The sequence below is a fragment of the Podarcis melisellensis genome (genome assembly GCF_964234715.1).
Source record: "Podarcis melisellensis genome assembly, chromosome: 2".
In the NCBI taxonomy this organism is placed as follows: Eukaryota; Metazoa; Chordata; class Lepidosauria; order Squamata; family Lacertidae; genus Podarcis; species Podarcis melisellensis.
Window position 1 is genome coordinate 34,909,656 of NC_138529.1, and position 17,971 is coordinate 34,927,626.

At 45.7% G+C, this 17,971-nt stretch overlaps 1 protein-coding gene across 4 annotated transcripts in view; it reads right to left on the reverse strand.

Moving 5' to 3' along the window:
• Positions 1-17,971, reverse strand: part of RHBDF2 (rhomboid 5 homolog 2) — a 47,931-nt gene that overhangs the window by 16,057 nt on the left and 13,903 nt on the right. For 2 of the 4 annotated variants that reach the window (XM_081897537.1, XM_081897536.1), the window contains exons 2-8: positions 7,941-8,099; positions 6,514-6,644; positions 4,417-4,609; positions 3,389-3,601; positions 1,658-1,786; positions 765-895; positions 33-239 (exon numbers count right to left, since the gene is read on the reverse strand). In XM_081897537.1, coding sequence (XP_081753663.1) covers positions 33-239; positions 765-895; positions 1,658-1,786; positions 3,389-3,601; positions 4,417-4,609; positions 6,514-6,644; positions 7,941-8,075 — 1,139 coding nt within the window. In that variant the 5' untranslated portion in view covers positions 8,076-8,099. Of the gene's footprint in view, positions 1-32; positions 240-764; positions 896-1,657; positions 1,787-3,388; positions 3,602-4,416; positions 4,610-6,513; positions 6,645-7,940; positions 8,635-15,924; positions 16,361-17,971 lie in introns of those variants that run through there. The other 2 variants (XM_081897535.1, XM_081897534.1) reach the window with 2 other exon arrangements.

The window sequence follows — 17,971 nt, forward strand, 5'->3', positions numbered from 1 at the left end:
GCATGCTTTAAGTGAAAAAGTCATGCTCCCACCTGTGGCTGTCCGTGAGCTCCAGCTGGGAGCGCACCATGCTGCTGATGCTCCGCCGATACGTCCTGTTCAGCCACTTGCCCACCACTCCCAGCCCGTAGTATCGCTTCTTGCGGTCGAAGGCAAAGTGTTTCACCCGGGAAGCAATCCGCTTGCCCCGTTTTGGACCAGCTGCCACCGTTGGCAGACCCCGAGAAGGTCCTGCCCGCCTGAAAGAGAAGAAAGGGCTTATGTGATTTAACGTACGGAAGCAGCACAGATGCCCAAACTGAACCATTCCTGGATACCAATGATTTAAAATGCTTCTGTCCCCACAGCCCCCCATAAATATAGAGGGTTGGTTTCTTCTCCTGTATTTTAGGAGAGCACCCAATTGCTCATGCATCAAATGTGGTTTTGTTTCGCCTCCCCTACACTGCCCATTCCCATCCCCCAGATCTTTTTTTTGGGGGGTGGTGGTGGTGGTGGTGGTGCTGTTTCTGATATGACAAAGCAGACACCAGGCAAGCCTCTTTGGCAAAAGGATTCCACAATCAGGGGGGCCACCACCAAAGAGGCAGTTTCTTGGCTAGCCAACCATCGCACTGTAGGCATTGAGGATAAATGTTTGCCTTCACTTCCATGCAATGCTGCTGGTGGCAATCTCTTAGATATGGCTACAGGCTGAAGAGACTTGCAGAAATGCATTGCTATGAAGATCTTGGGGCCGTTCTGAAGCGGAACCCAAGACTTACTGAAATGGCTGCTCAGCATCGGGTGACTTGCCATCCTCTGGCTGAGGAAGCCCTCGGAAGTAAGTGGCAGAGAGGGGTGGGGACTCAAACACATCATCTGGCATGGAGCACAACTCATCATGAGCGTCAACCTGCAAGAAAGAGATACAGAAATGTTGGGTTATATCCACACTGCTTCCATCAGAACAACAGACTTCTGCTTGTGCAATGGAACTTTCCCCCTCCTGTACTTCTCCCTGAAGCTCCCGCTCCCCACACACCCTCAAAATCTGTTCCAGAGGGTTGGAGGAGCTTCCAGAGCAGATTTTGAGGGGAGATGGGGAAGTCTCACTGGAAACAACCCTCTGCTTGTCATTGTCTAGTTGGCAAGAACAAGACTCAGTCTTGTTAAATGACCGACATAGTGGCCCAACTTTATGAGAGCCACTGGAGCAATGCTAGCTGCAGCACCATTGCAGGCAGTTACAGGAAACAACATGCTCACGTTCCAGACATTGGTCAATTAAGTCCATCTTAACAGACAATGGGAAGCTTTGTGGCTAACAACAACACATGGATCAATTGCTTAAATGTTGCATTATTTTAGCTGGCTGGTTTCAGTGAATGCACTGTGGCTGCTCCATGGGGAAAAAGCAGTACATGGATATGAAAGAAGAAAACAGCTTCGGCATCCCATTAGGCAAGAGGGGAGGGATGGGAGTGGGGATTCAGTAAAGCTAAGATCCTCCTACAGCCAACAGAGGGGCTTCATTGAGAAATGGTCGCAGTTCTTTCCCCATGAGAGATTCTGGTGGTGGTGGTGGCAGTCCTGAGACATCATCAAAGCTGGGGTGTGTGTGTGGGGGGGGATCTTGGGAAGGGGTGGAGCAGGGAGGCCATGGAACCATGCTTGCCTTGCTGAAGAACGAGGAGTCAAACGTATCCATGCCATCTACCACATCCTCATCCATGAAGCTGGGATACATAAAGCTCTGCTTGTTGCACCTCCGCTTCGGTGCCGAGGGCTCCAGAACCGAACGACCCTTTTCGGAGAAATCAAATTGGAACAGTGAGTGAGCAAGTTCGAAACACTTTCTATTAATAGTTGAGAGGTCCTGGTGTTCGTTACTGGGGTGCTGCCCTTTTGAAGATGGAAAGGGCAAGGTGAAGAGTTCACGTCGAGACTCTTGAACCTACAAATATGGGTTAACTGAGAACGACACACAAGAGCAACACAGCTACACCAGCATCCTGTTCAGCCAGACTGTTGGGATACAAGCCAATTGCACAAATATCAGGAGGGCAGATTTGCACACAGAAAAACCAAGCACTAATACCGAATGGCTTCCAAGGCAGTTGTTCTCAGTCCTAGCCTGCCTCACTTCCTCTGAGCCATGCAACAGCATCACCTGGTGGTTCTTCTGAATTATTATTTACTTATGGATGGTTTGTAAACTGCTTTTTCAATGTTTGCGTATGGGGGGAAGGGGAAATGCTTCAAATAAGCAAAATTAATTAATTAATAGCTTGGGTCAGCAGATCACAGGATTATGTCCCAATCCATAGCTGTGTGTCTGCCAGGATTTCCAATGCTTCTAAAAGTTTGATTGAAAGCAAGAGTGTTTTGAAAAAAGCCACCAGTTTGACACTAAAAACAGCACAGAAGAGCAGCAGCAGCAGCAGCAACCAGCTTACTTTTGAAAGTTCAGAATCAAAAAGCATTGGCATCCCATGCCATCTGGAGTAGTCTATTTAAGTACTGAATTTAAAAGTTGAAAAAGGGGCTTGGAGATGCCAAGCAATGCGCCCACCCCAAGGACTAACAGTGCAATCCTAACCATGTCTACTCAGAAGTAAGTCAAACTGAATTTAATGGGGCTTACTTCTAGGGAAGCAGGGTTAATTCCAGCCTTAGAGTCTAACGCTTCTCTGTGCACAAGCAGAATGGATTTATGTTTGCACTTTGGGCTTCCCCTCATGCTCTCAAATATCTGCTCTGGAGGGTTGAAATTATAACAACTATTTAAAAAGAAAACGGGAGCTCCATTGTCTGAGTGGATGTGCAGTTGCATAACACTGGATTCTGCCCAACGATCACTGGCTCTTGGGGTCTCACTGAAATTAGGATTTGGTATCAATTTAGCACGTTTTGCCAGCTAAATGTACAGTATTATCAATGACCTTGTTTGCGAAGTAGGAGCTTGTGTTGATCCTACAAAACAAGTTTTTCTTTTCTGCTCGCGGTGATTATAATGATACCATTCCAGCCTTTAAAAAGCATGTGTTGGGGTGGGCCTATGACATACTTTCATATTGACATATATCATATTTTATTCCACACCACCCACAAAAAACCCCAACCCACTCAAAAAACTTTATCCCGCATGGAGCTTCACAGCCATGATATCAAAAGGAATAAGATTACTTGGAAAGAACTGGAGAATACTAGGATTTCTCTTTCTTTCGTTTTTCACCCAATTTGAAACTTCTGAAGAAGGACAACACAAGTTCCCCGTGTTTTTGGAGAGATCTGGTTGTACTGTTGCTGAGAAGAGGGGTAAGGAAGCAGCACCCACCCACACAAAAAGCATCTTCTACAGCAGTAAAGAAAGAGGAGCGGAACAAAACAAAACAAAACAACTCACTCTGATTATAGCTGCAGCTGCCTTGAAACTCATATGGGCCACAGATTCCCTCTTCCTGCGGGGAAGGCGGCCATAGCCGGACCGTACGCTGCCAAACGATGTCAAGGACATGACGCCAGGGGTCACTGGGGCCAGGGCAGGGTGTGGAGTGCGTGGGCGATCCGTCTCATCCGGGTGCCGGAAGGGACGGCCTCGGGCCAGGGGATCAACAATCTGAAAGACCAAACAAGAGCCCAAATGGCTGCCATTATCCATTACCCTCCATGGAAGTTAAAGCCACGTAGCAGCCTTCTGACTTGCCTCACCTCGGTCCAGTATTATCTGAAGGAGCGTCTCCACCGCCATCGTTCTTCCCGGACACTGAGGTCCAGCGCTGAGGGCCTTCTGGCAGTTCCCTCACTGCGAGAAGCCAAGTTACAGGGAACCAGGCAGAGGGCCTTCTTGGTAGTGGCACCCACCCTGTGGAACGCCCTCCCACCAGATGTCAAAGAGAACAACAACTATCAGACTTTTAGAAGACATCTGAAGGCAGCCCTGTTTAGGGAAGCTTTTAATGTTTGATGCATTACTGTATTTTAATATTTTGATGGAAGCCACCCAGAGTGGCTGGGGAAGCCCAGCCAGATGGGTGGGGTATTATTATTAATAATAATAATAATAATAATAATAATAATAATCACCTATCACCACAACTAATATACAACTAAACAAACAAAGGAAGGAAGACTGCTAGAGAACTTAGCCTTGTATTTCTGTCTCCTCTGATGGGCAGTGGCATTGCAGCATCTCAGGCAGAGGTCTTTCAACATCACCTCTTACTTGGTCCTTTCAACTGGACATGCCATGCATGGAACCTGGGACCTCCTTCATGCAAGGCACATGCTCTACCAGCCCTCCTCCAGCAAGCTCTATATCCAAATTGGGATCTAAATCCAGTCCCCCCCCCTCACGAGCAAATCCAGGAGTAGCTGATCCACTCGTGCTCTGAAGCACAAGGCAACCACCTCCACCACCAAGGGGTGACCAACCTTGGGCATTTTCTGTGGCTTTGGAGACTCTGTGCCTTGGAAGGAAGGCACTTCCTGGCTGGGCAGCTCCATTTCTCGGTAGGCAGGTTTGAGCTTCCCATACCGCAGGCTGCAGTGCTGCAGGCTTTTGCGCTGCCAATGCTGCCGCTTTCCGTCGCAGTCGCTGCTGACTCCAAACCACTGAGCTGCTCCCCTGGGTGTAGGAAACAAAAAAAGGACAACACACATGAAGAAGCCCAGCAAAGTAGCCCAGGTTAACATTGCCTGGAAGACGCCAACAGCCTGCACCCAGTCTAACAAGATCTTTCTTTTTTTTTTTTCCAACATAATTTTTATTGATTTGCATGGATCAAAATACAAAACAAAACTATAATATTCCACTTAATGTTTACATAGTTTACAAAGTGACTTCCCTTCAACCTTTCCACAAATCATCCGTGTTAATAAAAGCCAATAGTTCCGCATTTCTTCTTTTGTAGTGCCGTTGATCATTCTGGTTCCTCTGTTTTCCTTTAGACAGTACCCTTTGCTTCTTACAGAGCTCCCTTAAAACCCACTAGTGTTATCTGACCATCGCTTAGATTTTCCAGATATTCCGTAAAACTTTCCCAATCTTTTATAAACCTCTGGTCTTTTATATATCTGATTTTCCCTGTCATCTTATCCATCTCCACGTAGTCTAATAATTTTGATCTCCATTCCTCTATTGTCGGCAAACCCTCTAATTTCCAGTTTTTGGCTAACAGGACCCTTGCTGCCGTTGTTGCGTACTGGAACAGCTTATAGTCTTTCCTTTTTATCTCCTTTCCTACCAATCCCAGCAGGAATGCCTCGGGTTTTTTAACAAAAGTATAACTTAAGATTTTCTTTGTTTCATTATACACACTCTCCCAAAACCCTTTAACCTTTTGGCATTCCCACCACATATGGTAGAATGTCCCCTCCCTTTCCTTGCACTTCCAGCATTTGTTACAGGATCCGTACATTCTGGCTAGTTTGATGGGAGTCATATACCAGCGGTAAAACATTTTCATTATAGTCTAACAAGATCTTTCCTCCAGAAACTCTCCACCCTTGCCTTCCAAAATGGCTGCCCTCTGGGTGGATTTCCACATGGCAGCAACTCTGGGGGAGAGGTGGCTTCTTACTCATCGGAAACCAAACCAGCTAACCTGTCGCATGACACATAAACATCCACGTTGCCATGCCCCGTGAACCTGCACTGCTTTTGTCCCCTTCCCCAATCACATGCTCCAATGCAGGGTTTCCCAAACTTGGGTTGCCAGCTGTTTTTGGACTACATTTCCCATCATCCCTGACCACTGGTCCTGCTAGCTACGGATGATGGGAGTTGTAGTTCAAAAACATCTGGAGACCCATGTTTAGGAAACATTGCCTGAGTGGCAAGCCTCCCCACTTCTGCAAAAGCATTCAGCATACACACACTGCCTCATTTAAAAAGTCTACTGTGAGCGGGAGGCCATGGAAGACAGGAGTGCCTGGCATGCTCTGGTCCATGGGGTCACGAAGAGTCTGACATGACTAAACGACTAAAAAACAACACTGTGAGCAGAGTATCAGTTGTATTATCAGCAACCTGTCTTTTTCTAGCAAGTGCACACCACAGGAACATACATACACTGTAGGGAGTCATATCTGATTCCCAACACCTAGGCTTATATTTATGGTTGTACATAAGATGGAAAGAGAGGGAAATGACACTTGTCTGCCCCATTTTTTGCAGTATAAGAAGGTACTGACAAAATACTTAAAATGCATCTGCTTTCACTTTCCTTGTGTGAAGCAGATCTCAAGTACTCTGAACAAAGCAAGGCCCAAAAGAAACACCTTATCTTGAAGCATTCTTCTTGTCAAAATAATTATCATCATGAGCAAAATTTTGGAGTCCACAACATGGCCTGTTGTGAAAGGTCATGATTATCTCAGTACAGACTCTGCCTTCAAGGTAAGGGACAAGAGAACCAAGAACGCCAAGCAGTAACTCTGCTCAGTGCCTTCAAAGGTAACAAAAAAAACACACCTTTCATGGCCATCACCCCCACCCAACCCAAAATGGGGGCCTAAGCATCTCCTTACTTGCGAATACTGTGGGACAGAGAAGTTTGCCTGTGTAAGCCAGGATGTCTTTCAAAGTTGCTGTCCTGCCTTTTCATCCCGGACTCTTGGAGGCTCACACTCTTCTGATAAACTGGGTTTTTCTTCAGAGGCTAGAAGAAATGTTAAAGTCGAAGAAAGATTGTAAGGAAGATATGATTCAGACACAGAACATCCAACTGATGAATGGGCAATATCCTGAGGTCTGTCCTTGTTATGCAGCTCCCATAACTACAAATCACACTCCTCAACCAGGGAGGGAGAAAACCAGAAGTATCTTCTTGACTACAATTGTACCTTGGAAGCCAAACACTTTGGCACTCAAAACGTTTTGGCTCCTGAGCGCCGCAAACCCGGAAGTGAGTGTTCTGGTTTGCGAACGTTCTTTTGGAACCTGAATGTCCGGCGCAGCTTCCGAACATTTTGAAGTTGAACAGCCTTCTGGAACGGATTCTGTTCAGCTTCCAAAGTACCACTGTATTTGGATAGGGAGCCTGGATAGGTGGCCAGGATAGTGCTAGATGCATACAGGTATGTAGGTATGGAGGCAGGGCGTTATGTGAAATCACACATCTATGTGGAGCATCATGCTTGTTTGATTACAAAGCTTCACTTTTTATGCAGTTTACAACTGGGGGGTGGGGCTGTGGAGGGGAGAGAAAGAAATGGACTTAAGGTATGGCTGAGGGTTCTACACTATTAGTAACATTCAGGAAGTGTCTTGATTGAATATTTGGAGTAAAAAAGAAATTTGCTGGAACTTAGGGCAAAGCAGGGTTCATGAAGGATGCCTGCTCCTCACTGATTCAGGAAGGGACTCTTATTTTCCCCTACCTCAAAGGTGCTCTCTCTCTCTCTCTGTGTGTGTGTGTGTGTGAGAGAGAGAGAGAGAGAGAGAGAATGAATATATATCTGGGCTCAAACACAGCATGGTGTGAAGGTGCATTTTAAAGAAAACTCAACTGGCCAGTAATCTCTGACGGTTATTTGTTTTGGGGAAGGATGTTCCTCCCCAAGTCATAATGTGTATCCATAAAATGCAAGAGCTATACCTGAACCCCATGGGTCCAGTTTAGTCCCAGTCTCTGAAAGCCACTCCCCAAAAGAGAGGGGTCTTTCCACATGCCTGAGGTGGCACACAATCTTTGGTGAGCTTCCAGAAAAGGCAGTCTAGATGTCTACAGAGAAGCCACAAAGGATGCTTCTCTAAGTGCCAATGCACTGGTTAAATATCCATGGTCACATTGCAGATTGTGACAGCACATGGGCAAAAGCAACTTGGCAGGTGTGGCGGAATCAGATTTAACTTCAAGATCCTGACAGCAACTAACAGACACCCCTCCATCTCAAGTAACCATAGACATGAAACAGGCCCGTAAGCATTTAGGGAAAACTGTAGTCAGTCATACCACTGTTTGGCTGTTCACATCCTCGGCTGCTTCCACGGGTGGAATTGTGATGGACAGGTTTGGGGGCTTCTTGCTCTGTAGGCGACTGCTGCTGGTACTGGAGCGCCTGGTCCCATTCTTGTCACTGTCCGCCATGTTGAATTGGATTATTTAGTCAGCCTGATGGGAGGGGAAAGAAACAGGAGTCAGGGTCCTACAGAGCTGCTGGGCTGAAGCCCCAAAGAAGAAGCACAAGAAGCTGCCTTATACAGAGTCCGACCTTTCTCAATATTGTCTGCAGTAACTAGCAGTGGCTCTCCAGGGCTTCAGGCAGGATGCTTCCCGGCTCTCACTGGAGATGCCAGGGATTAAACCTGTGAGGACCTTCTGCAAGCAAAGTGGAAAAACTGCTTCCTCTAAAGTAAGTAATTTTTTCTTTTAAAGGCGGATTAAATATTGAGGCTATCAAGGGGACCACTCTGTCTTATGTCTACTTTCACGGTTTATCAGAACCTCTAAAGAGCTGCATACTATTGTTGCTTAAGAAGGGACAGAAAACTTGGAACACATCCAGGACCAATGCAGGAACACATGAGTCAGTGAGAGAACTCCAGCTCAGCTGCATATCAATATTTATTATCAATTCATTGGTACCATGCCTTCGTAAACCCCCAGTAATACAACAACAAAGAGGCAACAAATAGGGATAGTGTCCATGTTGGATACAGTGCCACAGCTGGTAGGTAAAGGTAAAGGGAACCCTGACCATTAGGTCCAGTTGTGACCGATTCTGGGGTTGCGGCGCTCTTCTCGCTTTATTGGCCGAGGGAGCCAGCGTACAGCTTCCGGGTCATGTGGTCAGCATGACTAAGCCGCTTCTGGAGAACCGGAGCAGCACACAGAAACGCCGTTTACCTTCCCACCAGAGCGGTACCTATTTATCTACTTGCACTTTGACGTGCTTTCGAACTGCTAGGTTGGCAGGAGCAGGGACCGAGCAACGGGAGCTCACCCCGTTGCGGGGATTTGAACTGCCGACCTTCTGATTGGCAAGTCCTAGGCTCTGTGGTTTAAGCCACAGCACCAGGCTGAATTCCATTTTCAGGAAAACTGGCCATGTCCTCTCTTATTGGCTTTGTAGTGCCACCCCCTTGACACACACATACACTCTCTCTTATGACTAGCAAAATTAGACCCATGCACAATAAATGTTGCAGGATAACTTATGTGAAACAAGAAAAGGCATGTGAAGTTCATCAGTCAGTGGCATGCATTTGCAGAAGAGGCTTTGCAGATTTGTTTCTCTTGTAAAATTTAATTGCCTGGATGTAGAATTTTCCCAGTTTTGGGGGGGAGGGTGACGTTAGCATGGAGGATACACGTGGCCCTAGCCACAATAATACACAAGACCTAGCCATAATGTTTGGTGTTAGTATGCGCCGTGTTTCTTTTTTATTAGTGCTTTTGGGCTTGAAAGCCATGCCTCCAGGTTCTCCTCTGCCCCTGTAGGGATTAGAACTCCATTTGTACAGAGTACATTGGAATTCCCCCAGCTTCCAAGTCAGATGGGGCTGCATTGCATCACCACATGAAACCCCATGGGCAAAAACAATCAACATTCTTCCTGTCGCCAAGCCCAGGGTAGACACCATTTGCTTGAATACCTTAAGAACTGGTGCTATTTGCCAATCAGCCTAAGTGTGTTACACAAGGGAGCCCCTAGCGCTTTCTTTAATAATCCTGGCTTTATTCAGGATGGCCAATGATCTCATCCTCTGCAGGTGCAAGGCAGAACATACAGCCAATGCCGGGAGTTACATTAATAAGGGGCTTCCCACACAACGGGATGGGAAGACTCTGGATGGGATTAATGCTGCAGAGTGGGTCAAGCCAGGGTTAACGATCCAGCTCAGTGGTCTCACCCACTCTGCGATTGAAGCTATGTAGGTTAGGCTGTCTAAGCCCAGAGATCGGTCAACACTAGCATGAGAAGGGTTAACGCCTCCAGACAGGTAGCAAAAGGAGGCAACACACAAAAGTGACAACATCTTATTGGTACAAAGTAGATGGTGATCCAGATATTGTAGGTTTCAGGTCAGTGATCTCTAAAGCTCCATTCCATTCAAACATCCTAACCAAATCAACTATTGTTTGGAGTTAACCAGAATTTAAAAACACACACCATGCCATGGTTTGAGCTACCAAATATACAAGCAAGCAAACCATGGTTTAGAGCTGTTTGGTTTGCTTTATGTTTGCTATGACCACCATCCCTCAACCAGCAAATGCCCTGCTATTTCAGAAGCATTCTAAAAAAAAAAAAAAAAATTCTCACTGGTCAGTGTGTTGTTACTTTCTCCAGGATTAACCTCCCCAAAATTCATAGATGCCTCCAGCTGTCTGCATTTGTGCCTTCAATATTCCACCTTTATGAAACTCCTGTGCATCTTGGATGTTCAATTCCTGACACTAGGGGTAAGGTTTTTCAGATATGCCATATGGACACAGCAAGCAGGAGGCAAGGCAGAGGAGATCTCTTGAGTTGAAAGCTTAAGCAATAGGAAAACATACTCTAAAAGTCCCTTTCACACTCCACAGTCGAAAGTACCGTATTTCTTACTCTATAAAACTCACTTTTTCCCTCCTAAAAAGTAAGGGGGAGTGTGTGTGCGTCTTATGGAGTGAATGCAGGCTGCGCAGCTATACCAGAAGCCAGAACAGCAAGAGGGATTGCTGCTTTCACTGCGCAGTGATCCCTCTTGCTGTTCTGGCTTCTGAGATTCAGAATAATTTTTTTCTTGTTTTCCTCCTCCAAAAACTAGGTGCGTCTTGTGGTCTGGTGCGTCTTATAAAGCGAAAAATACGGTATATTATATTTCCTCCAGACATGGAAAGTTCATCTCAAATGCATTGATAATGAAATAAATAGCCACAAGGTGGCGGCAGCACACTTTCAAAGCTTTCTCAGCTAGCCTACAAACAAACCGCAGTCTTTACTGTGTGGGTATAGAAGGAAAAAAATGGTAAACAGTGAAGCTAAAAGGCCATGGAATACAAGACATACAGTCTGTGACATTTCTACTCAAAGTTCAAAAGCACACTGACCATTCACAACAGCCATAATGGTCACTGCACTTCTCTTGTATACAGCTAAACGTTACATGGAAATGTCACAGGCATTTCATGACCTTTTGGCCCAACTCTGTACCCTTTTCTCCTCCACGTTCATACTCATGGGAAGCCATATCTCTCTGCCAACCCAGGATATAGCCAACTTCAAACATCTCACAAGGTGAGCCCACAAAACCTCATGACACCAATAAATCTGCTAAGTATTTTTAAAAATGCGGTACAACTCTCCTGACAGTTTTTTGTTTCTTGCTGCAAGTGGCTATTTATTCCATTAAATTTCTATACCACCCTTCAACCAAAGTTTGCAGGCTGGTTTGCAATATAAAAAGCATAAGCCTATCCCATATTTCATGCTCCCTCTTCCACTACATCCCATCCTCAAATTAATTCAGCTTCAGGCTAAAACAACTCTGAAAGTCCAGTCTACATCCAGTAGCAATGTCACACAGAAACCAGTGTTAGATAGTGAGATAGGGAAGCTAGGAGCTAAATGGCACCTTTAAAACAGGCTATGGGAACAACAACGGAAAGTCTATAACAAGAATACAAAGCTGGAAATGAACTGCAGCTAAAATGTTATGTTCATTTTTCACATGGTCCTTCTCTTGTTCACCCCCCCCCCCAATATTCTTAAGAGAGTCTCTTCTCCAGTCTTCAGAGTAGCTGGAAGTGGGGAGGCAGAATTAGGTCCTCCTTTCCTTCCACTCTGCACTTTTAATCTTGAAATCTTAGGCGAACTACTGCGCCCAGTGCTCAGAAACTGCTTGTGCTAATGAAATTCCCTATCGCAAAATATGCCTAGAACAATGGGAGTTTTGAATGTGGACAGGAACAGCCCTCCCTCCAGACGCTGCACCAGACTTCTTGTCCCTTGAACCAGCTCTTTAGCAGCAGTGGAGGAACCACCGGCCAAAGAGCCAAATGTGGTTGCTCCAGCCAACCCTTGGGACTCTCTCTAGACCACACTCCTTATCCCAGGCCACACTCCTCACCATCTCTTGCCCATGTCTTCCTTAAGTGCTTTTACCAGGCTGGAAGGTATCTGAGCTGTAATGATGTTTCTAGCTCGCTTGGATGGAGGTATGTGTGTACAAACCTATGGCACTTGTGCAGCTGGAATGTAACCTGCTGCACAAAAGGGAAGAGTCACATCCATTGCTCCAGCCATGGAGGAATGTTGCCCTCAGGGTGGAAAGGATTCCCAGCTGTTGATTCACAGTATGCAGGAAGCAGGTGGTTACTCAGGCTTTAAAACTATTCTTTTACCTGGGAGCTGCTGTTTTCAGTTAATTCTAACGTAATTGTTATTTAACAAATTTCTGAATATTTTACTTTAAGCTGCCCTAATAACTTACTCAAAGGGTGGGGTATAAATACAGACAGAAAGAAAATAAAAGAAAGGCTATGGCTATCTTGCAATAAGATTCCCCTTATGTTCTGAGGCTTGGGAAGAGCAGCAGCTTCTGTAGCAAAGTATCCCACCGGGAGCGCATTACAGATACCCCCATATATTTCAAGGGAGATGATGAGACCATAAATGTTTAAGGAGGTCCCTCTCAGCAAGAAGAGCACCGTAATCAATAACCCAGGACCAGAAGCATCCAGGGGGAATGAGCATCCTATCCGGCAATTCTCAGAAGTGCTTGAGTGGGCAAGCAAAGAGAGCTCATGTCAATGGTGCACCGAGGGAACTGGCGCCTCAAGCTGCTTATGTCATCCATAATATGCTTTATAGCCAGAGCCATCTCCGAACTTCGAGGGGAAAGGAAATGTTTATAGTCCATTCAACCCACGTAACGGGGAAGCAGCATCAGCAAACAACAGAGGTCTTTGGGGCTGGTGGAAGAGGCACAACTGCCATACAAACAGCCATGCTGTCTGTTGTGCAGATAGTCTTTTCAGCGGTTTTGTGTCAAACAGCCCCACGTACAGTCATGCTTTACCTTCCACCTTCATGATCTCCCCGAATAGAAATGCAGCGCAGACAAAACTCCAGCAGTGCTCAAGTTGACTCTAAGGGCCACTTCTGCATGAAGCGCTTATTCTGAAGATTGGAAGTGCTCCTGCAGCTTTTAAAATGCACCATACTCCAGCTCCTACTAGTTATCTACATTCACCTGGTTGATGCCGCTGAACAAGTGCAGAGAACCAGGTGCAAGTCTACGTGGCTGGCAGAGGAGGAGGAGTGTTGTTGTTTCCCCAGGGCTTTCCCTGTCTTTTGAGTGTTAACAGCTGATGGTTGGAAGCATCCCTTTCCATATAGGAGTCCCTTAGGTGGCTCAATGGGTCAGTGCATCCGGCTGTTAACCAAAAGGTTGGAGGTTCGAGCCCACCCAAAGACAGCTGTGGGTAGGATTCCTGCACTGCAGGGGGCTGGACTAGAGGACCTTCAGGGTCCCTTCCAACTCTACACTTCTATATGACTCTATAACCATACATGCTCTTGTACACATATGTTCATGTCATATGAAACACATGATGTTCGATAGGTCATCAATCTCAGCGACTTCGGTATTAAAGCAAAAACCCAAGAATTTCTATGCATCACTTTCACGAGTTAACTCTCAATTTCCTTCATGGCGCATGAGGCTTTAGGTCAGGCTGAGCAAAGCGGCATAGTTTACCCTTTCATTCTCTCAGATAGTGTATGACACCAAAAGACAGAAAGAAAGAGAGACTGGCTGAGATTGTGCAAGAACAACCCCAAGCCCAGTTCTCAGGATTGCGTTAGAGATTTTCCATGATGTAACTGAGTCATCAGGAGAGGATCAGCTTCCCTTTCCACTTCAATCCAACCTCCTTCCTAGCACTACTAGCAAATTAGCAAGAATCCTCACTTCCAAAAGCACAATCCCTTGACTCACAAGCTACTGGGAAAAGGCAGTCGAGATCCTAGATGGACCCAAACTTTCTTATTAAAACAATAACAACGCACCACCAAACAGCAACAATATTTGTATAACCAAGGCATATTTGTGTAACCAAGGAAGTATCATTAGCAATAGTGGCAGGTGCTATTTAGCTATAATGGTGGTCGCTTACATACTTTTCAACGGATGACTGCAATTATGTGGAGAGCCTGTTACCTATTGTATCCACACAGTCAGCAATGTACCATTATCTAGGCAAGCAACCAATCAGGAATGTGTGAGGAGGTATTTTATGAGATAGAATTTGTCTCAGGGTACAGTGAGATGCCTGTCGAATGGATAGACAATCTGATTCTGAAGTTGTCCTTCGATGAGAGCACCGCATGGCCTATGCTGTCCACTGTGGTCACAGAAACAGGAGAGCAGGAAATGTCTACAGCTGCATGCACAGGGACATAAAGAAATGGAACTTAATGCCCCACCAATATTTCCCAGGGCTTGAGAATGCCAATACCTATTGGAATTAGAAGTCCTTCATTCTACTCACTCTCCAAATGAAACCCATAGGGATCTCAGGACATGTCATGCATTTATCTCTGCATCTAATCTTCATATGTGCAAATGTGCACCCTATTTTCTTTATGACACAATGTTTTTAGGAACATAAAGCCACTGGCATAGTGTAGGACGGGGGCGGGGGCGGGTCACAGGGTGAGCACAAAATTGTTAGGGGTGAAAAATTTCAAACACCCAGTACTGCCTCAATACAGCTGCGCATTCCCATCACTGGACTCCACTGAAAACGGCATCTCCATGCGAACCATGAAGTGGACTCTCCAGACAACAGAATGACTCTTCTTTTCTCATCTCTGTATCTGCAATCTCCTGAGTGATGTGGATGCCGTTAGGCAGTTGAATGAGCATGCGTACTCTGTCCATCTGTCCCCCACCTCCACGTGGCCCCCGGGCACTGACAACCCACGCTATGCCACCTCAGAAAGCATTAGAGTGAAAAAACTATGAGCAGGTACTCATGTGCAATTGTTATGGACAGAGACTGTCATGCTCAGAAACTAGAGGGTCCTTTAGAATGTGACATCACCCCCCTCTTGGGTTACTGAGGCCATCCTGGCATCTGTAATACTCTATTTAACATGGTTGCCCAACACTGGTCTGCACCTAATGCTAAGGCATATTTTATTAACCAGTGGTTTATTATGTGTGAACTCCATCCTGTGACTTATCCAGACTTTGCTTACTCCCAACAAAATACAGTCTGAAACTATGGTTTCTTATAAACCTTGGTTTGTTTTATCTATGGCTAGCATTACATGTGAATCCAGGACCCTTCCTTAATCATGGTTTCTTTGGTCACTAACTTGCCCACGTGAACCGAGCCTAAAGGACATATTGCAAGAATAGATGGAAAACACCAGCCAAACTTTGGAGAAACAAGTCATGGTTTGTTTGAAAGTGTGTGGGACAGCTTGTGGTTAACTTGAACGAATCGTGGCCTAGCATTCTGAGCGCTCTGCCACATAGGAAGTGGTTGGCCCTGAAAGTTTCAGTCACTAATACGTAAGCCTGGCCTGTGGCCTGTAAACAAAGACCACATAAAGGAATAGTTTACCAGGCAAAAGTGGTTTTTATAACCCACTGTAGATTATGACACTGAATATTATTTAGTCACTGCAAGGACAAATCAGGAAGGAATGTTTTTTCAGGTTACATTTGAATTTAAATTCAACTTAAATTACATTATGCACTCCCAAACAACTTTTTTATTAAAAATATTCCATTTCCCAAACTTCCTTCTGCCAAGACTTGGCACCAATGGAAAATTCATAAGCTTTGAACATCAAGCAAAGCCATTTGGCTTGGCTCTATAATTTGAAAACTTAGATCATTACTGCACTATGGTAGCAGAAATCCTTCAAAGCTGCCTGATCATGTAACACACACGCACAAGAGAAACACTGGTGCTCTTTATTCAGCTTGCTTACATGTTTATAGCTAACACCTTGGAATGGATCCATCAGGCAAAAGAGAGGCTTAAGCTGGATGGAAAGTTTCCCCTTCAAAGTCTCTGTGGGGAGTTAGGGGAGAGATTTATTTTCCCTCAGGAAGGGAGACAGCACACCAGCCAGACTTGTCAGTCGCAATAGTCAACACCTTGGAGCAGCAGAGGGGGAAGAAGGAGGAGAGGAGGCACTGAAAGCAGAACAAGTAAGAGATCGTGCAACGGTTTATCAGAACAAGGTCAGCAACAGCGGAACAGATGTCCGAGATGCCTTTTGCCATGTTACCAACATTGCTGACATATCTCAGCTGGTTTCCATAACAATGCAAGGTCCTGCCCGGCTCGTTGTGCCAAACCAAGACGGCTTTCACAATGCCAGCTTATAGAGATGCCACAGCTGAGTGGCTGGGCTGGCGGGAGAAAAGCAGACATGACTCACTGGCAAGCCTAAGGACAATGAGTGCCTGAGATTTTTATTTTTTTTAACCTACAGGAGGAAGGAAAGCTTCAAAAGAAGAAGAGGAGGACATTGAAAGTGGCAAGCGAGAAGAACGCAGCCAGTGACCAGCCATTTCATGACACAACATGCACACGCAGTCAGGCAAAATGGGAGGGAGACTCCAAGCCTTGAAAATCCAGAAAGCACAAAGTTATCTGTAAGGTTTGGTAGTAGCAAGTGGAAAGGAGAGATAAGGACACTTGGAGGCGGCACAGAGGTGGCTCTCCAAATGCTTAACTATACTTGGGATACAACCTCCCCTTCCCTCCTCCTTTCACATTAAATGAATCTCCTGTTTCCTTCACCAAGCAATAGCTCGCGAAGAGGCAACTGACAACAGTGATGCCTTTTGGTGGAACAGATGTTGGGATGGGGGATAATATAATGATATAAATTTATTATTTATAACCTGCCCATCTGGCTGGGTTTCCCCAGCCACTCTGAGCACTTCCCAACAGAAAATTATAAGCATGATAAAACGTCAAATATTAAAAACTTCCCTAAACAGGGTTGCCTTCAAATATCTTCTAAAATTCAGGTAGTTCTTTATTTCCTTTGCATCTGATGAGAAGCATTCCACAGGGCGGGTGCCACTACCGAGAAGGCCCTTGTTCCTTGTAACTTTGCTTCTTGCAGTAAGGGAACCGCCAGAAGGCCCTTGGAGCTGAACCTCAGTGTCTGGTGTCCGATGGGGGTGGAGACGCTCCATCAGGTATGCTGGACTACAACTCCCATCATCCCACACCACTGGCCATGGTGGCTGAGGCTGATGGGATTTTGAGGCCAACAACATCTGGAGGGCTTTATGGGTAATCCAACTGTAGGGGGTGGCTCCTCAAACCAAAGACACTGCAGAGGGATATGTATGTGTAAAAATCCCCGACAGTTGCCTCAGAACTGTCAGAGACAGTGTCAGAAAAAGAGTGGGCTGAGAGTTTCTAGTTTGGAACTAACTGAAACTGAGCCTTGGGGTGGGGTCATCTTAAGTGGCTCTCTGGGGATCTGCTGCCTGTCACAGGAGTGACTGTATGCTTCTACAGTGCTTCACTTGTACATTTGCAACTAAAAAAAGAGAGATCATCCAAAGAGGAAAACTGAAGCCTTTAACGCTGTCCCCGGAACTTCTCGTTGCAGGGAGCAGGGAGCATATTATTAAAGAATTCAGTTGCTATCTAAGGAAAACCGAGTTAAACATATACTTTGTCTCTTAAGGTTTTTTGGTTCAAGGCCCCCAACCATCTCTTTGTATTTGAAAGAACCCAAAAGCCCCAGCTGACACTCTTTGAGGGTATACAGCAGGGGTCAGCAACCTTTTTCAGCCATGGGCTGGTCCACCGTCCCTCAGACCATGTGGTGGGCCGGACTATATTTTTTTGGGGGGAAATGAACAAATTCCTATGCCCCACAAATAACCCAGAGATGCATTTTAAATAAAAGCACACATTCTACTCATGTAAAAACACGCTGATTCCTGGACCGTCCATGAGCCAGATTGAGAAGGCAACTGGGCCGCATCCCGCCCACGGGCCTT